We start from the raw sequence: 26,586 nt of genomic DNA, 5'->3' as shown, positions 1-26,586 counted from the left end.
TTTCTTTACAAATCAAATATGTTGGCTTTTTATCATGTTTAAAAAATCCGTTCACTTTCCTTGTAGATTCTAAATTCCACTTGTAGTTTCTTATTAAACTCTCCCATTTCATAAACTTAGGCTACAAATGTTAAAGATTATGGTGCCAATGCATCAGAGACCTTCAGAGAGCATAATGTAGGTAAGATACATTTTTCAATTTTTTTTTAAAAAAGGGGGGATTTTCTACTCTTTGTGCCAACGTTTTGGCGGGCCGGATCGAACCATGTTGTGGGCGGATCTCGCCCGCGGGCCGTGGTTTGGGCATCACTGCTCTAACTCTTAAGTCGATGGTTTTCATGGCTGATCTAAGCAACCATTCCATTTAGACTAAATAAGGCACACTAGGGAATACGTATATCAAGATCTAGATGAGATCAAGGCATCGGCCTACTAAACTTTGCTAAGTAGAATCTATATAGTCTATCCATGGAACTAACCATGGTCTATCTAGATCTAGATTCATGATCAAGGCTAGCTCTAGAGATAGACTTTCAAGTGTCAATATGATTCTCTTCCGTGTATGTAGAAAAACGTCAATGCAATTTAAGTTTGACGTTTCAATAGATATTTTGCTTGTTTTGTTTTTTCCATAGACTATATATGTTTTTTTCTGTCAATTCACCATAGATATAGAAATATATAGGTCTGTGTAGTAGACAAAGTTTATTTTTGTGTTGGTCTTTCTTTCACTTTCTCAATCTGAACTTTAAATTGATTTAGAATTTTAGATCTAGATCTATATTATAGATTCTATATACCTGATTATAATCATTATATGCCTAATTATTAGGCTAATACTACACTTATAGTTATAGTAATATGGAGATTTAACTTAAATTCCAAGACTGGGCAAGAGCCAAGACTCTACCTACAACAGTGCTACACAGGGTCACAGGTCACAGCCTACTTAGTACCTACAGTTAACTGAGTTAGTCTACACTGACTCTACACTGTACAGAGTCAGAGTCTACTACTCTACTCTAGTCAGAAGTCTACTCTAGACTGTCACCTAGACTTAGACTTACTTAAGAGTAAGACTACTTAAGACTAGTCAGTCACTAGACCACTAGTCATAGACATAGACTCTACTAGATCTAGTATTCTAGTACTACTACTCTAATCTCTACCCTCTAACTCTAGACTCTACTAGTCTACTAGATTACTCTCTAGATTAGTGGAATTCAACTGGGGCACTATCGACGAGTATTGTCCCCTGGGGGGCGTTTTCTTAAAATTGGGGGGCGCTGGGAGCCAAAGGGGTGGTAAGGCGGCACTGGTCATAAAGAGAGACAAATGAAAGAAGAAACTAAAGGTGCACTGAAACAAAACAAATAAAAATTTCTTGAAAATTAAAGCTGGCAAACTAAATATAAATTATAGATTTCTTCTAATTTAAAAACAGAAACAACATTAAAAATTGAGTTCGGGAATCTCATTTTCTATTTTTAAATTCTTACTCTGTTGCTGAAATCGGATGGAATCTGTTGTCCTTAGCCTTAGATCTTGCGCGCGTAAACGTTTATGATTTAATAAACAAACTAGGTAATACGCTTTTTAGATTATAGTTTATTTTATCTAAATATGTTAAAATATATTAATATGTAAATGTTAATTAATAAAAATGTTAAAGCTAACATTCAAAAATAGAATAATTTAAACAAAAAAAAACATTGTAAATGTGTTGTTACGAAAACTTTCTGGTATATAGTGTAGAATGTTTATGAATTTTAGTGAATTGCCACTAGATAGAAAGTATTCCAATGTTCTACTTTGAATGATGGCATTTTCGGTGAGATTATGAAACCAAGTCGGCTTAACGAACATAAAGCAATATATATCCAAAAATAAAGAATATTAATGAACAATTTTAAAAATCTACCATTCAAAACAAAAAACAGCAAAGCAGGATTTTATGTTTTAGTGGCCTCTTAGAAAAATGCATATTAGCCTTTTTAAAAAAAGTTTTATCATATTGTTTGACAATTGATGAAAACTAAAATTAAAATTGTTAAAAACTTATCAGTGACACAAAAAGACTTTTTTTTTCGTTAGTGATGAAATATGATTTCTAAATTGTCTAATTATGTAGCTTATGATGAAATATTGGGAACCATCAGTGGCTACAATGGCTTCTTAAGTAATATAGAATAAAAAACAGATCTATCACCTTGTGAGTTATGATACACAGGCAACATCTTGTTAACATTTTATCCCGCAATTTCATTTCTATTTGAATCTAATTATAAATATTGTAAATAAAATACAAATCCATGCCAATAATAAGATCATATCTTAACAGTTTTTTTTAAACAAATGATGAGCAACAAGTAAAACTCTTGTTGTAAACTGAAGTTCGCTGGGGTTTGTTATTGCTCGTTTTGTTATGCTCGTAAATACAATTTTTGGAATTTTTTTGAGAAACAGGAAGATTTATCGGTTGGCGATGATTTTAAAGCAGGCTAAAAAAAATCTGTTTTAGATTGTAAGCATCTAACGCACAAGAATTAAACCAATCTCCGAGATATTAAATCTGTTTCAAAGAATTTTACAGTCTCACATAACTTGTTTGTTGACAAATGAATTACTGCCTAAGGACGTCGATATCTATGCAATTCACATAACAATGCTCTATGATGAAATGACGATTCGCTTCTAGGGTGTAAATATAAAAAAAAATGAATATAAATGACTGTTACTGATAGATTTACAAAATTATGTCTTCAGTAAAAAGAATGTTAACATGAGAGGCACAATAGAGATATGGCTGCACTTAAATGTTTCAATAAAATTCCAAAACTGTAATCGAAAATGGAATTATTTTTAGCTTTCCATCAACATAGATGGTTAGACTAGATTTAGTGCATAATAAACTTAATGAATGAGCAAAGAAATAGACTGGATGTAGCATAAGAGTAAACCTTCGCCTTGCTTTGGCTAATTTAAAGCTTGAAATTTCAAATATTGTTCGACTGCAGGAGGCACAAAGTTTCCCGTTAGCTTAATTTCATTTTGTAGTGAATTCAGCAATAATAATGTTTATATTAAAAATAAAAATAAATTTACAATTAAACCAAAAAAACAGTAGGCCCTAATATTCAATAATTTAAAAAGGGACTATTATTAGGATTTGAAAGAAAGTCATGACAATGAGATTAATTTTTCTTTGTTATCACTGCAAATTATTTGACATAATTTTGTATAATGATAATAATGGCAGTGTCTTCGATTCCGAAGATAAAGGCTATGCAGTGTTTCAAATAACTACGCAAACCCAGTTGCGACCTGCATATTTTCCAGAATTTTGTGCAGGTAAAGCTGTTGTCCGCTGGCGGTCTATTTAGGATTTTCATTCCGTCTTTTGCGCCTGTCTTCAATAATGGCTTTTCTTTGAGTCTCTAATGTTTGTCCTGCAGCTTTTCTGAGTGCTCTCCACTTGTGAGGGCGAAATGGTGCCTTAGTGGATATTTATAGTGCTTAGGCCTACTGGGGGCACCTCTGTTACGCCATCCTCCTCTAAGCTCGCCAAAGAAGATCGTCTTTGACATGCGGTCATCTCCCATGCGGGATAAGTGTTATTGACAGCATAAAAATGAATAAATAGATGACATTTTGTTAAAATTTGCTGCCAGGTTCTTTTCTCTATGCCAGTGAGGGCGAAATGGCACCTTAGTGGATATTTATAGCGCTTAGGCCTACTGGGGGCACCTCTGTAACGCCATCCTCCTCTAAGCTCGCCAAAGAAGATTGCCTTTGACATGCGGTCATCTCCCATGCGGGATAAGCGTTATTGACAGCATAAAAATTAATAAATAGATGACATTTATACGAAAAGGGGGGCAGTAGGCCAAAAAGGTTGAAGTCCACTGCTCTAGATTGAGATTCTATTCATTCATACTCATAGATCTAGATTTCTCTAGATCTCATCTAACATTTTAGATTCTAGATCTATAATTCTAGATCTATAAGACAAGATGTATATATTTTTATGTCAATGTTGTTTGTTTTTTTTGTAATTCATCAAAGTCAGAGTATTCAGAGAATCTAGTTGAAGAATATTTGTGAAGGAAAAAAAACTTAAGTTTAACATTCAAATTATGCCCATTACCACATTCTAACCATGGTCATGGGTTAACCACTACATGATGCATCCACAAACTAACTAAAGTGCTTTTGTGCAAACATTCTGCTAACAATAACATGAAAGCCCTTTTCCGGAGGAAGTATAGGACTCTTGGTCTGTTGGCCATTGTAGCTATTCTATTCTATCTCCTTCAGTGTTTCACCGTATCTAAGCTCGGTCATTTGTCTAGTAAGAGATCACAAAGTTGGAGTGATAGTGATATTCTGAATGGCTTAAATCTTGAGGAGGATATAGAAACTATGGAACAGGAGGCAGAGGATCATTACCTATATTTCTACAAGGGTCGCAACAGAGTTATTGATGGTGACTCTAAATTTTATATTGCTACTTATCCAAATAGCCCAGAACTTGCAGTCAATACTAAAAAAATTACTGACAAAAAAATGATTCACCAGAGTATTAGCACTACAAAAACAGCACAAAAATCTGGATTGAAAGAAATTATCCCCCCCAAAAAGGAAATTTTAAATAAACCTAATATTATTGGAAATGATCGTTCTGAAATCTTGAAATATGGCAGACTACTCTCTTTGAATATAAGCATCCTAGGTGTGCACAAATCAGAAAGACATTTCTACAAGAGGGATGAGAACAATATGGTGGGATGTTTAACTATGCCAGAGGTTAGTGTCCAAATGTTGTCTAATTTTATGATAACCTTCACTTATCCATTTAATTTAAAAAATTTGTTTTCTTAACTCTTTCTCTCCTAACTGAGGATATCAACGTTGATTCCACTAGAACAGGGGTTCTCAACCTGTGGGTCGGGAACCCCTTGGGGGTTGAATGACGATTTGCCAGGGGTCGCCTAAGACCACCGAAAATTGTCTACTCTTCTATTGCAGTATGTGTGTGTGGGGGGGGTCGTGGCAGAGTGGGGGATTGTAAAAAGGGGTCGCCGAGCATAAAAGATTGAGAACCGCTGCACTAGAATGTGGTAAATAATTACGGAAAGAGTTATGGTGAAACAGTTTCTCTTTTTTTTTTTTGTTTATTTTTTGAGATGTTGCAGTCATAGCAAATAAACATGATTTTTTTTCACTGCTAAAAAAGTAAAGTCGATGGAAAAAACTGACATTATGAAAAACAGCAAATTTGACTTTTAAATATTTTCTTTATTTCTCCTGTTAACATGAGCTGAATTTTAGAGGATGACCCTAAAATGAAGTTGCCATTAATTTGATCATTTGTCAAAGCTTGAACCTAATATATTTGATTAGATAAACTTAAGAAACAAAAGAATTTTTTAAAAATTTAGTTTTACTGTAAGTTATTTCAACTAGTGGTAGCTTCCATTATGATCTTTTCATATGAAATACAGACGTTACTTTAAAAAAGAAGATGATTACAATCTAATAGGTAACATCTATTTGCTCACTATTATCATCTAAATCTTTTGAAAAAATCAATTAGTCCTATCAGTTGTGATTCTCATGATCTATATTTCCTAAAGCCATGTTGGTATGTAATAAGAACGTTATGTTTGTCTTAGTGGTTTAAGGATGTTGCTACATATAATGTGTTATAGCATTTTACATGTGATGCTGGTTAGTGATACTAGTCTGTAGTTCCCTGAGTCAGATTTTTCTCCTTTTTTAAATGTATGGGAGTGACCTTAGCTTCTTTCCAGTCCTTTGGTCATCTGCTCTGGTTAAGAAACCTGGTGCTAGCTCATTGCTTAGTTCTTTGAGTAATCTAGTCTGAATACCATCAGGTTCAGATCAATGAAAACTTTCCCATCTGTATTTTCAAAGTCTACCTATCCTATACCTTCCTCCCTTTGCATTATCTGACTACGAATCCTACAACATCCCTTTTAGTAAAGAGGGTTTTCTTGTGAAAGTAGCCTTTAACTGGACTTGTGATATGACACACTTACTAAACTTTTCTTCCTCCTGTGGTCCTTCTAAATATTTTTTTGTCTGCTTTTCAGTTTAATTTAAAATATATCTTTTAAGTATTTTGTACTAAGATAGCTTCCAATGAAATTATTAAATAGTTTATTAAATGGCAGTGGTTTATAGATAAAAAAAAATATTGATAAAATTTCTATAAAACTTTTTTTGAATTTGATACAACCACAACATGATTCGAATGTCAAGCATTGAACACATTAATGGGCAGGAATACCTGTAAAAAATATATCCATAGAGATAGATTCTATCAGCATGTGCATTTGGAAAGAGTGGCAAAACTAAATTGTGTTCACATACTGGAGCAGTTGTGTGTGTCTTGCTTGCCCTAGCGAGTTTGTTTAACAATATAGGCCTATATGTGTATTGTACAAAATATTTCATGCATTTATAACAGCCATGAATCTTGTTTTGATAGATCAGAATATTGATCAGTCAGATCAATGATGATTTCTGTGACTGCCCAGATTCAAGTGATGAGCCCGGAACATCTGCATGTCCAAATGGAAAGTAAGTCTTCTATATATATATATATATCTACAAGTTAAGAATATATATATATAGTAATCTGGGGTGTTTCCTTTAAAAAAAGTTACTTTTCTATTAAGGAAGCCTTTTTATAATAAATGAACTGAGTATAATGAATGGCAAGAACTATTTTGTGTACACTTAAAATGACTTTTATGAATTATGTTTACTTATATATTACTTAACATTTGATAAATGATTACTAAGCATTTTAAGCAAGAATGTAATATCTACATTGTTGAAACACTGTCTGAAACATATAAAACAAAGTCAATCCAAAGTATATAGTTTTCTATACTATGTACTCATACTATTTAAGAGGCTTAGGAATAAAGTAGCCAATTAAAAGACCCTGTTTTTGAAACCTGGTAAAAGTTTTACAAATTTTTGGGGCATTTGAAGATACTAAAATGATTTATTTCTTTGGAATAGTAAACTGAATGGAAATTAAAAATAGTTATATATATTCTTCTTTATCAACTTTCCAGATTTTACTGCACAAGACAGCTGCCAGGTTCATCCGCTCAGTACATTACATCCAGTAAAGTGAATGATGGGATATGTGACTGCTGTGATGGCAGTGATGAATGGAATGGAGCTGTTGTGCCCGATTTCATGAGAATTAAAGGTAGATGCTTTACTATTTGCTTTTACACTTAATTGGACACTTAAATTTTTTTCTAAACCATGGTTATATGTTAGCAAGGTGTAGTAATCATTTTGTAGGGCTAGCTACCGAACCCTTTAAAAAAAAACACCAACCTCAGAAACACCAAACAGCTTTGTACTTAGGCTTACCCCCTTTTTTTTCTACCATAGTTTCTCTAGAGTCTTGTGCTTGTAATTAAGGCCTGCCTTTTTTTTCCCTGCTACAACTTGCTGCCAAGATGCTTAGTGCATTGCAGATCTGGCCTGCCCAAAAAGCTGTCAGTTATTTTTAGATGCCTGTACCTGTCTTCTCCACCTCATACAATAGGAAACATTCAAATATTGCCTAACAACTGTCACTAAGGGGGGAGGGGAATAAAAAATTTGTTGCAAGAGGGAAGAGTGGGGTCTAATGATTTGTTATTTAACAAAACAAAAAAAACTATTCAAAAGAAAACAGGTACAGTGGTTCACTTAACTTTTGTAGGTTCAACTTTGGTGGAAGGGCTGTACCACTGATTTTTTAAAAAATTATTAAAATTATAAAAGACTCCGCTGTTATTTTAAACACCTTGGGTTTTCTGGCAAATTCCTGATGTGTATGTACATCATTGTTTAAAAAACTGAATACATTCGTCAACGAAGCATCTAAATAAATTAAGTTGGCACTTTAGCCATCATTTCTATTGATACCATGAATAAAAAATGTGATTTGGAAAAGGATAATTAAAAATAGGTCTTTTTGTAAAATTAGAATTTTCTTGTTATGTTACCCTATGGGGTGGAGGGGGTATTGAGACTTGTTACAAGACAAAGGGGAGGCACGGTCGCTAAGCGGTACAGCGCTTGGCTTCCGAAACGGGATCCCGGGTTCAAATCCTGGTGAAGACTGGGATTTTTTATTTCGGGATCTTTGGGCGCCTCTGAGTCCATTCAGCTCTAATGGGTACCTGACATTAGTTGGGGAAAAGTAAAGGCGGTAGGTCAGTGTGCTGGCCATATGACACCCTTGTTAACGGTAGGCCACAGAAACAGATGACCTTTACATCATCTGCCCTGTAGACTACAAAGCCTGAAAGGGGAACTTTACTTTACTTTACAAGACAAGGGGGTATTATCTGAACATTCTCATATATGATAAGCTCATGTAAGCATCTTTTCTTAATGCCCACAGGAATAGGACACATAATGTTATGTAATAAAAACAATGATGACTATAGATTCATTCTGATACTTATATCTGGTAGAATTACATGGATGCAAGATCGCCGGCTATAGCCGGCATGCCGGCAAAATCGAAGTTTAAAAAAAAGCTTGCCGGCAAACGCCAGTCCGACTGATTGCCGATTCAGTATCGGACTTTTTTTTTTTTTTTTTCACATTTACGTTTTGTACTTTCAAACTAAAACTTAATAAGTCGAATTCAAAGAAAGACAGCAAGTTACAATTCTTAAGTTATAGCGCATGCGCTATTTCCGAACTTTCGCTTTTTATCAAAAACGTAAACAAAAGTTAGAAACAAATCCGTATGGCCCCGCCTGAGACGCCTAAGACTAAGTTAGATCTAGCAAGTAGATCTATTTATCTACATCTAATTCTAATAAGTTTGATCTGCCGGCATAAAAATTGAAACCAGACCTAAAGGCTAGATCTAGTCTAGAGATCTAGATCTATTTCTACATTTTAAAATGATCTTAGAAGTTGAACGTATTTACCCGAAAATGCGAAATTACCGTACCGGATCATCGCCGTATTAATAATGATAGTAACGATAGTTATAAAACTTATAGAGATCTATAATAATATAGATCTAGTCAATTCTTGTCTTGCCTTTTTTAAAATAAGTTTTTTATTATTAGATCTAGTCCTAGAATCTAGATTTAATTATATCCAGGCCCAGGGACTAGACCTAGTCAGGCTAGATCTAGATAATTGGAATAATTATCTAGCTAGAATCTTACAGTTACAATCTACCACTACATCTAGATGTAGCCTGACTAGGTCTAGTCCCTGGGCAGAAGCAGCATAGATCAAAAGTAGATCGTATCTATTAGTATTATTTTATAATCTATTATCAGATATAATATTCTACTAGTAAAGTCTAGATCTAATTAAATCTAGATTCTAGATCTAATAATAAAAAAAACTTATTTAAAAAAGGCAAGACTCTAGTCTAGATTTAGATTTTAGATCTAGTAATCTAGATCTAGTAGATGATTCTAGCTAGGGCTAGTAGGGCAGGGCTCACTTCTATGATCTAGCATTACTAGATTAGTGTATATAGATCTAACTTCAAGATCTGAAACTAAATCTAGAGTATATAATTTGGATTTAGGTCTAGTCTATACCTAAATCTAGAGAAAATCTAATATTCATAGACAAGTTAAAGTCTAGACTTAGACTCAGAGAATATTGTATGTCTAGATCTGTAATACTTAATTAACTTAATACTTACTAGTTTCTTTATTAGACCTAGATATAGATAGATGTAAATTGATGGATCTACTTTGTTACTATTATCATAGAATTAAAATAACATCTTGACTAGATCTAGATATCTAGTTAATCTAGTATAAAAATCAGTCTAAGACTAAGTTCTCTAAGCTACTATTAGTTAGAAGATCCAGTTAACTAGTTCTATATTTGGTAAGATCTACTGACTACTCTGTCAGCCAATAAATATTTAGATCTATTAGATCTTTTATTTGAAATAGAGTTAACTTTTAACATAGGTGCTACAAAGTTTGATTTATACTAATATAGTAGTAGTAGGTAGGCCTATCTATGTGCATATTATATAGAAAAAAAAATGAAATGTTTAAACATACATGTAGATTATAGTAATTTAAGTAAAAGCTTAGAATTTATAGTTTGTATTTAAAGACATATATATTTATATATATATATATATATATATATATATATATATATATATATATATATATATATATATATATATATATAGCGGTAAATGTTTTATTTATGTCGAGAAATATAAGAGGCATCATGCTGGCAGGTTTTTTGGGATTGCCGACCCCCCCTTGCAGGCAAAACGGGGTTCTGTTGCTTGCATCCATGGAATTATAACAATTTGATATCTTTAGTTACTAATCATTCTAATCATGTAAGCAATATTCAATCTCATTGGACATGCATATCAAATAACTAAATCTAATAAGACAACCCTTAATTCAATTTAGAAAGTTCAGTGTAGTCACTGATTTCAGTCATTACCCACAATGACCCTGCAGGTCAGTTGAGCACTGGGTAATACTGTTTAGAGTTGTCATCTTGTCTGCCATTTGGGTAGTTTGACCTTGCACTCTTTCTTCTCAGTTCTTGGTTTATTTTAGTCATAAAGCCAGGTTGATAAAATATTAATTTTTTTTTTACTTTGGCAGAAGGTGAACCATTAGGTGCTGTGTATCATGCCCCATGCTTTGACAAGTGTGAAGAAATTCTTTCAGTCAGGCAGAGTGAAACAGCCATCAGAGCTCAGGGAAAGAAAATTCAGAAAAAATATTTGGAACTGGCACAGACAGAGTTGACAGAAGATGAAAGAAAAGTAAGAAGATTGTTCTGGCTCTTTGCCTGCATCATAATGTAGACATTAGTAAGAAGATTGTTCTGGCTCTTTGCCTGCGTCATAATGTAGACATTTGTGATGGTTATACTTATCTGATTTGTTTCAAACAAAGCTATTTAGTTTGTATTAAATAAAGCTGTTCAGTTTGTTTTAAAGAAAGCGATATTTCAATTGTTGTAAGCAAGGCTATTAAGTTTATTAAAAAAAACAACAACTATAAAAGTTGTCTAAAAGAAGCTTTATTCAATTTGTTTTAAAACAAAGCTAACTTCCTTGCCTGTATCTATGTTTTTACCTTAACCTTCATGTTCAATGCTTCTGTCCTACTAATAGTCTTGCTTATTCCTATTGTAAATAAAATAGGATCATTTGTTGTTTCCCCAGGCTTATGGTCCAGGCGGTATATTCTACCCTTTAAGTAAGCAGTGCTACAAGATCAAGGCAGATGTTTACGAATACGAGGTCTGTCCATTTGTTAAAGTCAGTCAAGAGTCTTTCCCTCACCCAGCTGTCATACTTGGTCGCTCCCCCTCTTTGGGCTCAGAGAACGGAGAGCATCTCTTAATTATGGAGCAAGGTGATTCCAATCTATGCCCTTTTGGAAGAGGCAGAAAGTCTAAGGTAAGGAGACAATAATGATCCAAGTAGAAACAACAAAAAAAAAAAAAGGTATTTATTTTTGAAATTTTTTTCTTTTTGGAAGTTGGATAAAAAAATAATAATCTTGATAAGATCAATTTAGGAAGACAAGTGGTTTGAGTGCTAGGACTAAAAATACATAAAAACTTTAGCATATGCTTTGAACAGACCTTCCCAAGCTAGATGTTATCTAGGACTGAACAAGCTATCATAGCCCAGTGAAGAATAGGCTATTTTCAGTTAATTCCTATTTAGCACAGTTCAGGCAAAGAGTCTAGTGCTCTGCAGGGAGGAAGAAGAGAGGTTGAAGACCAATGTAATGTTTTTATTGACATGGACTAAGATGAAGAATAGATTTGGAAAGGGATTTTGATTGATTGTCATAAAGCATTTTTCTATAACAGTGTTCTTCAACTGGGGTGAATGTGTCCCTGGGAGGGTGGTGGGGCGATTTCATGAAAATGGGGGACACTTGGCATACACACTTAGATATGGCCACAAGTCCAGGAACATCTAGCTATAGCAAACTAGGTGACTGTAACATGGTTCTACACCAGCCAAGGCCTGGCTCAACACTGCTCAAGACCTGGCTCACTCATGACCCAAAGTTTGTTTCAAAAACTGCCTTTGGCCTAACACTGACACCCTTTAACATAGAATAGAGCTGAGATCTAGTGATGCTGCTTAACCAAAAACTGGCAGCTTTTAGATTTCAAAAAGAAATGTTTACTTATTTCATTAAAACTTCTCAGCCTAGTGTTATTAACGCATCATGTGCTACTACATAATATAATTTTTCTTACATGTTATATGTCTTATTTTTATCAGAGAGTTTTGTTGTATTTTGTTGTTTAATGGTAGGCAGCCTTTAAAAATATCTCCAGTAGATGTATAAGAATATGTTGAAACAAGTTTAATTCTGGGACACATTCAATGTGTTTTCATTGTATGGGAAGAAATGTTAAGGAATAGGGAAAAGAGGGGAGACTAGAATGTTAGCTTCTATCTTCAAGTATTTCTTTCTTCAGATTTACCTCTTGTGTGGACTTGAAGATAAAGTGATCAGGGTGTCTGAGTCAGAACTGTGTGAGTACACATTCTCTATGAGTACACCTGCAGCATGCTGAGAAACTTTTTGAATACTACTGAGGATCGTCAATAGAGCAGCCTACTTCAGCTACCGTAGTTGGTCATCAGTCGTCTTTACAAGCCCTGATTTGGTACCAGTTGCATAGGAAGTACTTTGGCATGGGACTTCTTTTTAGGACACTAGCTTGAGATAGACGGTCATTTCTTTTCTAAATGGCATTAAATGTGTTGACCATTCTGACTTGATCTCTTGGTAAATTAGTCACCATCGACTAGCTGGTAAAAATAATCTAACATTGTAATGGCTTGATTACATACAGCCTATTTCACAGGGTCAACTGTCCTCTAGATGTGCAATGACTGTTGGAAGATAAGAAGACTGTTGGACATCTGCTGATGAAATATGTCAATCTATGCTTACTTGGCATAAAACACCTTCCTGATGACACACACAGCGGATATAACTTTGTATAAGATATGATAATATATTAAGTTACAGTAGATGGTGGAAAATTATATAACTCCACAGGCTGTCATTAGGGACAATGCTTGTGCCTTTACAATCTCTTGAACCCTATACACAAGGGAAAAAAATGTCATTAGTAACCTAATAGCCAGCTAATATTGAAATTATACTTTTATTAAGGCCAGAACTGTTGAGCTAATCAAAGTTGTTATTTAAATATTTTTTTTTTATCATTTAGATATTCATAATTCCATCTTGCAGGGAGCATGATATTTATTAATTTTATATTTTTGTTTCTTTGCTTGATGTTAGACATCTCAGGAAGATAAGTCACTATAAGCTCTTTAGCTGATAGTGCTAAGTAAATAGTTTTACTATCATCCCTTTAAATCTGTATCTGACTTGCTGAAAGTACATAATAATCCCTTATTTTTATAGAAAGGCCATTAAGACAGAGCCAGTTTTGTATTGTATTTATGCTTAACTTACCTAGTGACATTTGTCACCTGCTTTTTGAAACATCAACAGCTTTTAGATACCCTTGAAAGTAAAACTTCAATAATGACACAGTAGTTTTGTACAAAACATTGAAACTGACAGTAGAATGGTGGGGTGCTGGCATCATTAAACAGTGTTTGAAACAAGCATATTACTATATGGTCTTTACTTCTAGAGTCCAACTGTACAACCAAATTCTTAGTTTGGTTCTTACTTTCTGGGCTCAATAAAATGCTTTTTTTTTCTGCAAGTACAGTACATCATTCCATTAAAAAAAACAAAACATCTTGTTGACATTCCATTATTCTCATAATTTGATTAGGCCTAATACAATATGAATAAATATTTGTTACAATAATTTAGTACATCAGAATTGACATCTGGCTTATGTAACTTGTAGAGATGATAGTTGCCATATTTTTTTGAGATACTTTGATTGGCTGTTCGTTTATTGAACTCTTAGACTTTCATTTGAATATTTGTCTGACAGACTCAAAGACTATGAGATCCATCAGGGCAAATATTTAGCACATGAACTTCTTTCGGTCTGAAAATTGCTAAGCTATGTCAAAGTAATAAGTTCCATGTTAAACTAGTGATCTTTTTTTGTTTGTTTTTAAACATTAAAATGTAGAAAGCAATTAATGTTATTAAAAATGGACAAATACTAAGCTAAGAACACACAAACACTCTGTCAGTTGTCTGTAAGGAGCCTAACTTGTCAGTTGTCTGTAAGGAGCCTAACTGTGTCAGTTGTCTGTAAGGAGCCTAACTGTGTCAGTTGTCTGTAAGGAGCCTAACTTGTCAGTTGTCTGTAAGGAGCCTAACTGTGTCAGTTGTCTGTAAGGAGCCTAACTGTGTCAGTTGTCTGTAAGGAGCCTAACTGTGTCAGTTGTCTGTAAGGAGCCTAACTGTGTCAGTTGTCTGTAAGGAGCCTAACTTGTCAGTTGTCTGTAAGGAGCCTAACTGTGTCAGTTGTCTGTAAGGAGCCTAATTTGTCAGTTGTCTGTAAGGAGCCTAACTTGTCAGTTGTCTGTAAGGAGCCTAACTTGTCAGTTGTCTGTAAGGAGCCTAACTATGATGTTGTGTTACTTGGTTGTGAACAAAGACACATATACTTGTTCACTTTTTAGGAATCTTTTGTTGAATACCCTCCTATTACTCACATACCACTGATTGGTGGTCCCCCTCACCCCCTTTTTTTCCAATCAACGACTCTGTATTGTAATATATGGGAAACTTTTCCAAAGGTAATTTTTTAAAGTAATTTTTTTTCAAGCTTTATCCTTCATTCATTACTCTGATATGCTCCATTAGGCTTTAAAAGCAACCAAACACACACAATGTTGTCTTATTCAAAATGAGTCAATATTTTTAAACATTTTATTTTGTCCTATCTATTTGTGACCTTTAGGTGTCTGGACTTTGTTTGTTCTCATTATTTATGTTTTTGTTTTTTTTAAGACAGACACCTTTAATAATTGAAATGTTTAAACTGGTTATTTCATTTTATGGAAATATTGAATGTATGTTGTTTTTTTTTTTTTTTGTGATCACTTAATGGTGCTTCATAGCAAAGATGCTTCTTAGATGTTGTTTACATTTTGTATTTTTTGTTTTATAAATTCCTCTTTTCATTTTCTTTTTCATTAGGTTGTAATTGATAAATAGATAACTACAAGGACTACATAGTAATATGAATCACTCAAATGTTTTATTACAGAGCCTGATGTTTCTGGCCTAATAAAAGAGTAGAAAAAATAAAAACCTCCTTACAATGACTGCTTTCATTGACTGCCCTCTACTGACTGCTATCAAGCGAGACCAATCGTCATAGAAGGCCTGAACACTGACCTGCAATGTCGCAACCTGTGGGCAGTGGAGACCAATAGCTTGTTGCCACATCATGGGTCTGTTCAACATGGCAACAAGCTATTAGTCTTCACTGCTTATAGGTTGTGACGTTGCAGGTCATTGGTGAGGCCTTCTATGACAAATGGTCTCATGGTCTGGATAGCTCAAGGTTAAACGTATTCACTTCCAGAAACATGAGTTGTGAATGAAACTCAAAATATCTAAATAGGGTGTCCTACTGTACAACACCAACTTTAAGGTGGTGACAATTTCTTAGCTATTTTCTAAATCTTTTGAGATCCTAAATGGTGTACATATTATTCACACATTGTCTCCTACAATTTAATTATTTAGGAATGTAATAAGTAAACAATTCTTGTTTTGTTTGAGATTTCTTTAGTTACAATAGCAACACATTGAATAATTGAAACTGCAACTCCCGCTTGATGGAATTCGAGCACAGCCTCATCTCTATGTCCAGTCTTTGCATTAAAAATTAATTACATTTGGGGCCAGGCTAATTTAGTATGTTATGTATTAGTTCTGAGTTTTTCTGTCTTTACAAAGCTTATATCAACTCACTGTTTGTTTGGTACAAATTTTGAACATTATTTCTCCCACATCCATTATTGGATCAAGTTGAAACTTTAACAATTATTTATTGTACCTGGCAAAACATGAATCAGTTTAAACATTAACTAATTAGTCAATTAATTAGGTAATTAATTATTTTGTTTGATATTGAAAAGGGAAAATAAATTCTACATTATTGAGATATATAGTTGTAAATGTGTGGGGTGGTTCTTCTCCTTAGATAAGTTTTGGCTTTTTTTAAAAAAGTATTTTTATATTTGCCTATTTTTGAATTGTTGTCAGCCTCATGTGATACAATGAAAGAAGCATTGAATCTAAATATAGGGCACTTGCCTATAAAGTACATCAAATTTTTCACTTACTCTGCTTGTCCTGTTTTATTCAATTGAAATTGTTTCATACATTTCTGTTTGCTTCCACCAACACTGCCAACTTGATTCTGGGAAGCTGACATATAACTAAAAGACATGTTCGTATTGTATGATTGAAATGTCCTCATTTTATGTTGACTGTCATGGTTAAGGTATTTAGGTCATTTATCTAGGCTTGTAATGCTAGACTAACAGGGTCCTGTGTTGACCCCCCCCCCCCCTCCCCCCAAATGAAGTGTTATTAGTTTTTGTCTTTTAGTTACAATTGTTTTGTTGTTGTTTTTTTGGATGTAAACATTTGATTGTTCTTCTGTGGTGTTTTTTTTAAAGTGTCTAGATTGCTAGTGAAACTTGTACACATCGATGTACTTGTTACCGAAGTGAATACCCGAATCAAATGTTGGGAAATCTTAACTTATAGATATTAACATCCCCCATGTTTATCCTTAACTTAGCTGTTCAAGTTCAATAGAGATTTAAATTCTACTTCTTTTCCTTGCTGATTCTGGCAACATGTTCCTTGCTCTAATGACACTTGGAAAGAAAGAATCCTTATCTAAATAAGTCCTAAACTATGGAATAAAAATGTGCTTTGGTCAAACAGAATGGTTTTGTTTGAAACTGTTTCAACAACATATTCATATATTCATGCCATTCTTGGCTTTTCCTACAGGTGAACACAGACATTCAGATCTTATATATTAAAGAAGTTACTTCATTAGAGAAGATAATTACGTTCTATATGTTTATCTATGTATTAATTTAGAGACTTGTAATCTGGTTTACCTGGCTGATTCAGGTAACCCATTACATGTTCTAATAGTATTAGGAATGAAGGAGCACTTGTACATGTTTGTCCTAGCAATTGTGCCTTTATTTTTGTGTTTTTCTGAGTTTTTTTTTTAAATTAGGTTTTGTATTTGTAAAATATTGCTCAGTGTTTTATTTATGTATTATTGCTACTTTACTTTTTAATCTTCTGTCCTGAAGACTAGTGATTTTACTAATAGCTCTATGCTCTGACCTAATGTGAATATTCGTTTGTTTCACCTTTTATTTAGGATGCTTAGCAGAAGAAAGCTGCAACTACTCTAACTACTACAGGATTTAATGAGGTAGTTTCGTATTCCCCCCGAGTCACGTGGTTGTGTGTATACAACGCGCACCGTGCTTAGTTTTAGTTAGTTTGTAGTGGGAATCTGAAGCGTTTTAAGTCAATATTTAGTGGTTTCAATTTAGTCATTAGCGCTAAACTATAATTTATTAATAACAGGAGAATCTAGAGATACATATTTTTAATAGTTTCAAATAAAACAAATAGTTATACCTTTGATAGAAGGTACCGAAGCGTTGGCCTATAATCTGCCATACTGAGATCAAGATTTCTTGATCTACAATGAATGACTACACTTACAGTTCTTCACCCCCCCCCCCTCCTCTCTGCCCAAAAGTAAACAAGCTTGAACTTGAGTAGAACACTAAAAGTTGGACAGCAGACCAGTGTGTATTGGTCAGATAGCTCTAGGGCAAGTCTAGTGTGTAGTCGATATGTCGACTAGTTGTTATAAAAGATAAAAAGACTGCCATGAGTTTTCCTTGTGCGTAATAGGCTTGAGTTGTTTAGCGAACAAATAACACATCTGATAGTCAAGGATAAATCTAGATCTACTCTTACAGTTACACAGGCCAAATGTGTCTTACCCCGCCCTTTCATTGTTAAATTTGGTTTCTAGGTAATAAAATGGATCTAGATCTATTTCGTCGACGCATTTTTGAAACTTTAATGTAACATTTTGTGAATTTCTTAAAAATGATAGAACTTTTAACAACATAATAATACATCATGTATCCAAAACAAAAAATAATTCTTAATGATATCGATGTGCATAACGTATTAGTAATTAGCGGAATATGAAATACATAACGTTAAAAATAGCTCAAGTTTATGAAAATAACAATGTTTCAACTAATATGCATATTATCCCATATATAGGCCTATAAATAAATAAATATATATGTGTGTGTGTGGGTTTATACCAAGCTTTTTTTTTAATCTTACAAGAACGTTTGTAAAAACGTCTTTTTCTGTATGTGAATGTAGATCAATCATCGGCAAAGTGTTGACGCTTGTCATGACTATAAAGGAAATATCATTGATAATTTAAACCTATTCTTAAACAGTTCTTGGCCCTTTATGAAAACATTCGTATAATTATTTGAACATTCAGGGAGTTCGTTGATGTACTCTGTATATTTTAAAATGTTTGTAAATGTAAAATTTCGTAAAAATAGAGGAGCAACAGCAATGGCAATATAGGAAGACAAAGCCATATTCTTCTCTTTGTTGTCCAACAATCACGTGACTTTGGTTAAAGTAGGTCAGAAATAAGGAACTACCTCATTGAAACCCTTGTAGTCTGACTTTTAGTTTTTGAACATCTAACTTTGGAAACAAAATTAAACCCAAAGACGGAACAATTTTTGTCTAAATTAAAACCAAGGTGTTTTTTTTGGGTGAAAATTTATTTAAGCTTAGTTTTGCTATTGCTTATAAGATACAGTTATTTAGTAGGCAAAGGTGAAGGCCAGTTTTGCTGAAAGTGTTTTTGAAGTATGACAATGGGATTGTAATCATAATTATATAGCACTTGTTGTTGGATGTCATTACAGTGTTGAATGCATTCATTGAAAAGCAATACAAAATGTTGGTTGTTATGAAATGCGTGTTGTATCATTTCATTTTCTTTTTTCTTTCTTCAAACACTAAACGCTGAAATATAATATTTGAAAGCTAACATTAAATATCAAGATGATCCTGAGCCACAAATAAAGGCTGCTCGTGGGCGAGTATTATAGTGCTGGCCTGCTTAATGGAAGGTATCAATTTCAAATTCAGTGGTAGGCTGGTTTAAGTCTTGAAGATAACATTTGAGTCTAATGTGGTTTGAGGGGGACATGTCATTTCATAAGGAAAGGAAAGGCAGGAAGTAGGGCTGGTCACATGACACACTTTTGACCTCTGTATTTAGATCTTTAGGGGACCCTGACATTTATAAATCGCAATATTCAGTACCGGCAAGTGTAGATTACTATATGAGGTATTTTTCTGTTCTGTGACTACAACAGGATCAAAGAAACAATGGTGGTGGTAGTTGGACACTGTAGATCTTCAATGGACCCTTTACGATGTTTATATTTCAAATATATCATTGGAACGTTCTGAGACTTGTTATTACCTGGCCAGTCTGATTACGTTTCTGGGGTCATCGTGTGCTCATGGACGTTAGGCCTTTCAATTCTATTAGGTGAGAGAGTAGATTCGTGTCTTTGATATTGTCTGTAGCTCAGTTCAAACATGCAGATTGTGTGTGAAGCTATTTCATTGTTCAAGATGAACGCGAAGTTGTCCTGTGGAGTCTGAACTTCGCAATAGAAAAGACAATTACTTTCAGGGCGTGTTAGACCTATTGCTGTATTATTATTATTGTTAGTCTAGATCTATAGCGCTACTTTCATGCTTATAGTATGCTCAGAGCGCTATGTTCTAATCTCATTTGTGGACGGGGGGGGGGGGGTATCTGGGAGAAGGTTATCCGTGCTGCCTTTAGGCGCTCAGTAAAAACAACTCTGCTCGTGAGGGTGGCGAACCTTGACCCCACCTCCCTTTCATAGGTAGCCAAGCGTACTTGGCCTCTCTGCCACGCTTCCCACAAATTAAATAACACATTTAATTACATGACTGATACAAAGTAATTAATACAATTACTTATTAGCTTTGTTGTTGTTTTTTTAAAGTACCGGTATTTTCTATGTTTTTCTTGTTATATATATAGGCCTATTTTTTTTTTTTTTAATAAAATTTAGGTATCGACTAGAGTCAACATTTTCTATGTCCAATGTCTTTTCGGCCGCCGACTCTAATTTTGGGGTTTCTGTGACTTCATATGATTCGCTGAACTCTTTCAGCACATCTTATCTTATAAAATACAGATGTTCCTTAAAAAAAAAAAAAGAAGAGGATTACGTCCTAAGCGTGTCCCAAGGTCAATCAGGTCATGCATGTTAATAAATGACTTAAATTCTGCCAAATCATTGGTTTTCCCGGCTGATTCAGGCAATCCATTCAACGCTCTAATCGCAATAGGGAAGAAGGCGCATGTGTAGAAATTGTCCTAGTATATGGAACAAGGAATGTGTCTTTCATATATCTTTGTGTCTTTCTGAGTACGGTATTTTGTGTTGGTTTTGTGTTTGAAGATCAGAGGCGTAGCTAGGGTGAGGGAAGGGAGGGGGAGAATTTGAAAATCCTCCGGACCCCACTTGAAAAAGGGGGGGGGGCAAATGAGTGTTTTTACATTAAATATGAAATATAACGCAAAATGCAGGGGCCCCAAAAAGAGGTCAAGCCCCCCCCCCCACCCCGGTCCCCAAATAGCTAGGCCTAATGGCTAATTCCTAGCTACACCATTATGAAGATTATGGTTCAGTGTTTTATCCTAATTGCTACTTAAATTTAAATTTGCTTTTAATTAAGTCTTTTATCCTGGAGGGTTTCTAAATGTAATGATTTTACTAAAGGCGCTACTGTAATGAAATTTGAATATTCGTTTGCTATATGAATCTAATTGCTCTATTTTGTGTCTGTTCCAGTTTCTTAATGTATTCTTGAGTTAAGGGGCCCCAAACAGAGTAGGCCTATGCATATTTTATTATTGATATAGACTTGTCTTCGAGACCGAAGAAGGACAAATTTGTACAAATGCTCCTACTTCCCTAGTGCAATTAGAGCATGTATTGGGTTGCCTGAATCAGCCATGAAAACCATTGCAGTGACTTGGCAGAATTTAAGTCATTGGTTAATACGCATGACTAGATGTAGGAGGCGTAGGACGTAAGCATCTTCTTTTTTGAAGTAACGTCTGAATTATATAAGATAAGATATTTGATTAGTAGAAATTTCTCCTCGTCCACCGCCCTTGCTCACCCCCCCCCCTTTTGGGCAACCAGGACACTTAGACTACGTACAAACTTGACAAAGTCATGCGTACAGCTTGTGAAACCACTTTTGTTCCATTGAATCGATACATAACAGCTGTAGTGGTAAATATTCATATTACATAGAGACTGATTTTGAATATGACGTTATCAAAACTTTAGTTTAAAATGTCAATTTTGTCAGACCCTAGTATGGGGGTATAGCTCAGTGGTAGAGCATTCGACTGCAGATCGAGAGGTCCCCGGTTCAAACCCGGGTGCCCCCTGTTTTTTTTCTTCTATTAATTTGATTTTTTTTTTGGCCATGATATTTGCATTATTGTCTTTAAAAAGAAAAATACAACTTAAAAATATTTTTAAAAGAGAAAATTATTTGACTAAATATTTTGGACTTTTTTTTGTAAACACTTTTAATTCAAAATGATCCATTGCTACATTCAAAAGAATTTTAATTTAATTGATAATTAACCAAACAGTTCCCTAGCATTTTTTTCCAATAAAAACCTGTTTAGGGCTATTCGTGTGCTAATTGATAGTCTTATCATGCCATTAAAGCGTGCAGAAAGTGACGAATCTGGGAACTGTCCAGGTGGAGAGTGTTGGAACGCATACCGTACGGTAATCAAGTATTATTCAGTTACTGTCGTGCCCCGTGCTACTTTCGGTTACATCCGGCGAACATTTCCATCCCTTCGATGAGAATTTCCTCCCCCCTCCCCCCCCCCTTTTTTTTTTCCTTTCGTTGTGATCTCTGTCTTCTCATGTTGACATGACCCAGGTGCACGATAGGCACACACAAAACAACAACAACAAACAAAACACAATCTAATAAATACCTAGAGAGACATAAAAAACAAACAAAACACTATCTAATAAATACCTAGAGAGACATAAAAAACAAACAAAACACAATCTAATAAATACCTAGAAAGACATAGTTACAAACAAAACACAATCTAATAAATACCTAGAGAGACATAAAAAACAAACAAAACACAATCTAATAAATACCCAGAGAGACATAAAAAACAAACAAAACACAATCTAATAAATACCTAGAGAGACATAAAAAACAAACGAAACACAATCTAATAAATACCTAGAAAGACATAGTTACAAACAAAACACAATCTAATAAATACCTAGAGAGACATAAAAAAACAAACAAAACACAATCTAATAAATACCTAGAAAGACATAGTTACACACAAAACACAATCTAATAAATACCTAGAGAGACATAAAAAACAAACAAAACACAATCTAATAAATACCTAGAGAGACATAAAAAAACAAACAAAACACAATCTAATAAATACCTAGAGAGACATAAAAAAAACAAACGAAACACAATCTAATAAATACCTAGAAAGACATAGTTACAAACAAAACACAATCTAATAAATACCTAGAGAGACATAAAAAACAAACAAAACACAATCTAATAAATACCTAGAGAGACATAAAAAACAAACAAAACACAATCTAATAAATACCTAGAGAGACATAGTTACAAACAAAACACAATCTAATAAATACCTAGAGAGACATAAAAAACAAACAAAACACAATCTAATAAATACCTAGAGAGACATAAAAAACAAACAAAACACAATCTAATAAATACCTAGAGAGACATAAAAAACAAACGAAACACAATCTAATAAATACCTAGAGAGACATAAAAAACAAACGAAACACAATCTAATAAATACCTAGAAAGACATAGTTACAAACAAAAGACTATCTAAATAAATTCCTAGAAAGTCACAAAAACAAACAAAACACAATCTAATAAATACCTAGATACAAAAACAAACAAAACATAATCTAATAAATACATAGACACAAAAACAAACAAAACACAATCTAATAAATACATAGACACAAAAACAAACAAAACATAATCTAATAAATACATAGACAAAAAAAACAAACAAACACAATCTAATAAATACATAGACACAAAAACAAACAAAACATAATCTAATAAATTCCTAGAAAGACACAAAAACAAACAAAACACAATCTAATAAATACCTAGACACATAAACAAACAAAACACAATCTAATAAATACCTTGACACAAAAACAAACAAAACACAATATAATAAATGCCTAGATAAAAAAACAAACAAAACACAATCTAAATAAATACCAAGACACAAAAACAAACAAAACACAATCTAAATAAATACCTAGAAAGACACAAAAACAAACAAAACACAATCTAAATAAGACCAAAAAGGGCACGTTTCTTATTTAATTTGCTAACGTGAAGTGCTTCTTCTTCCCTACTGGCGTCAGAGCATGTAGCATGTTGCAAGAATCAGCCATGAAATCAATGACTAAGTTTAAGTCTCTAATTACAATGCCCGACCAGTTTTTCTTTAGCCAGACTCGTATTGTCCGTAAAGAATGAATTTCAGGATGCGATTGTCCTCCAACATTACGAACAGGCGGCGTTGTCTGAGAACTGTAAAGATGCTGGGAAGACACGTTCGCGCAAAGATCTCAGTGTTGCACACTCTCTCTTGCTTGTGATTTTCAAGATCCTTCGGAGGCAGCGCAAGTGAATGTAATAAAACGGGACCTCGAAACAGTGAACATCGACACTGACCATTGGGAAGACATAACTCTAGACCGCACTAGTTGGAGAGAGACGGTGACCAAGAAAGCTATGGACAGTGAAAAAACATAGGCCTCAGCTCTGGAAGAAAAGCGTGCCATACGAAAAATGGCCGGTTCCTCTACCACCAAAGCGAGAGCCATTTTAACCTGCGATATATGTGGACGGGAATGTCTCTCCTAAAAAGGGCTCCACAGTCAAATGAAAAAGTGTTCGAGATGAACCATAGTCGTTCTAGGACTGAACGAGGCCACCTACCAAGCACGACAAGATTAGCACGTGGATACTTGAAAGAAGTAATCATCTTTTCTTTTGAAGGAGCGTCTGTAGTTGACACGACAAGAGAACATTTAGCATCAGATCTTGAACAATAACTATTTTTTAAGAACTCCCTTCTTGTCTAGTAAAAATTAGAAGCGCAAGTCATTTGAAATAAAACAAGATTATAAAGAGAGTTTGTGTTACACAAACTCAGAGGCGGCCCCCGTCGAAGTCGGATCCCTGTCGGATCTGCATATTCGCAAATAATATTCAAGAAGTGATTTAATTTTGATGTAAAATGTTTTACATGTTTCGGATGTTCCTTCAGAGTTGAAGATAATTACTTCCTAGTCCAAACCTCCCGCAGGACGACGGGGGATGGGAGCGGGCAGGGTTTGAACCCTGGACCATCCATAAATCTGAACGACAGTCTAGCGCGAAAACCGCACGACCAGGCAGCCATCCGATGGTCAAAAGTAATAATGTTTCAAAGATTCATTTGCCGTAAATTTAAATTAAATAAAAAAAAATAGTAGATTAGTTTTTGTATATTAAAACATTACAATATTGATCAAAACGTTTGGAAATGAAAATCTACACTTTTTTTTTACACTTTAAGTTTAGAAATTGAAATTCTACATCTTAATCTAGTCTATTTTAGTCTAAACTAGATCTACAAATTCTAGATATAGACTCTAAAATAATTTTAATTAGAATATAAATCCAGATCTAGATATACTGTAAAAAAAATCTAGATCTAGTTTAAAAAATCTAGATTAGATCTAAATCAAGATATCATTCCTTTTTTAAACGCGAGTCACATAACGAGGCTTAATAAACATTACTATACCGAGTTCTTTTTTCATTTCATTTGAAGAATTAATTCCATATAACGTCAGAGGGAAAAAAAACAACACTACGTCACACGGCCTAGCTAGACTAAAAATCGCCTTCATCTATACGAGCCATTTATCCGAGTGTTCATAGACTTTGGTGCACCGAGTGCGTTCTTTAAGCATTTCATTTAAAGAATTCATTCCATATGACGTCAAAGGAAAAAAAAACACTACGTCACACGGCCTAGCTAGAATAAAAATCGCCTTCATCATTACGAGCCATTTATCGAGTGTTCATAGACATTGGTGCACCGAGTGCGTTCTTTTAGCATTTCTTTTAAAGAATTCATTCCATATGACGTCAAAGGAAAAAAAAACATTACGTCACACGGCTTAGTTAGACTAAAATATGTTTTTATTAATACAAGCAATTTTTCGAGGGTTAATAGACATTGGTGCACCGAGTGCGTTCTTTTAACATTACAGTTAAAGAGTCCATTCATATGACGTCAAAGAAAAAAAATTCCATTACCTCACAATAGGCTAGTACCGGTACCATAAAACAAATGTCTTTATTTACACGAGATATTTAACGAGGGTTCATAGACATTGGTGCACTGAGTTCTAATAGAATTTATTTAAAAAGGATCAAAGCCGCATTGTTTTTTGAGTTTTGTCTGTCAGTCGGTCTGTCCGTCATCTTGATATAAAAAAAAACAACAACTAAAAGTTATTAAAAATTGATTAACCTTTATTCTACGTTTCAAAACATCGCAATAATTTTTAGGTATGAACACAATTGAAAAGTTTATATAATAGATTGTTCCGGATGTTTGTATAAGTAGTAAAAGAAAAAGAGAATTTCAGATAAATGAAATACCGTTAATTAAATTTTTTGAATGGTCTCGTATAAAAATTAGATGTACTACAGCCATGTGGAGAGATTTTCATACCTTACTTTGGTGCTTGGATTCTGTTTTCCTTAAAAATAGGAACATAATATTAACGATAATTAGATTTTTTAATGTTTTAGGTAGAAAGTTAAATGTACTGTAAGAGAGTAGTGAGTTAAAATATTTTTAATAAAAATCCGTAAAAACATTATTTCGTAAATGAGAAGATTATTTGTTTATTAATTAGAAGAGGGAGTTCAAACAATTATTTGGCGTTAGTAGATTTTTAAATAAATTCGGAAATTTCTGGCGACGATTTATAAGAAACAAAATCCGGAACGTTCTTTATCGATTACAAAACTTCTATGTTATGTTTTAGGAAAAAAAATTAAATGTCTAAAAAGTAATTTTCAGTAATCAATTCTAGTAAATTACTTTTTTTTAAAGCCCTGAACAACCTATTGTCGATATTTTTTAAAATTTGTTTAAAGATGAAAATACGGAACAATTTGATATTGATAACCAAATTATAGTGACGTATTGTCAAATAATATAAGTATAATATTAGTAAATTATGCGATTTCAAACAATCATTAGGCATAA

The 26,586-nt window shown here is 33.8% G+C and overlaps 1 protein-coding gene and 1 non-coding gene across 5 annotated transcripts; both read left to right on the top strand.

Annotated features, from left to right (window-relative positions):
- Positions 1-718: 718 nt before the first annotated feature.
- LOC106061086 (glucosidase 2 subunit beta-like) lies at positions 719-19,089 on the top strand. Of its 4 annotated transcripts, none has more exons than XM_056015838.1 (7): positions 719-937; positions 4,070-4,806; positions 6,515-6,606; positions 7,113-7,252; positions 10,674-10,837; positions 11,243-11,479; positions 12,526-19,089. In XM_056015838.1, the coding sequence occupies exons 2-7, from the start codon at positions 4,240-4,242 to the stop codon at positions 12,622-12,624; spliced, it is 1,299 nt and encodes a 432-aa protein (XP_055871813.1). In that variant the 5' UTR covers positions 719-937; positions 4,070-4,239; the 3' UTR covers positions 12,625-19,089. The 4 variants fall into 4 exon arrangements, with proteins under 4 accessions (XP_055871813.1, XP_055871812.1, XP_055871811.1 ...); XM_056015837.1 differs by having other exon boundaries at positions 4,066-4,806; XM_056015836.1 differs by having other exon boundaries at positions 719-1,073; positions 4,066-4,806.
- A 2,469-nt stretch (positions 19,090-21,558) lies between these two features.
- Positions 21,559-21,630, top strand: Trnac-gca (transfer RNA cysteine (anticodon GCA)). Its single transcript has one exon. It is a non-coding gene; the product is annotated as a tRNA-Cys (tRNA).
- Positions 21,631-26,586: the final 4,956 nt, after the last annotated feature.

Source organism: Biomphalaria glabrata, chromosome 17 (assembly GCF_947242115.1).
Source record: "Biomphalaria glabrata chromosome 17, xgBioGlab47.1, whole genome shotgun sequence".
Taxonomy (NCBI): Eukaryota; Metazoa; Mollusca; class Gastropoda; family Planorbidae; genus Biomphalaria; species Biomphalaria glabrata.
This window is presented reverse-complemented; position numbering and strand designations above follow the sequence as displayed.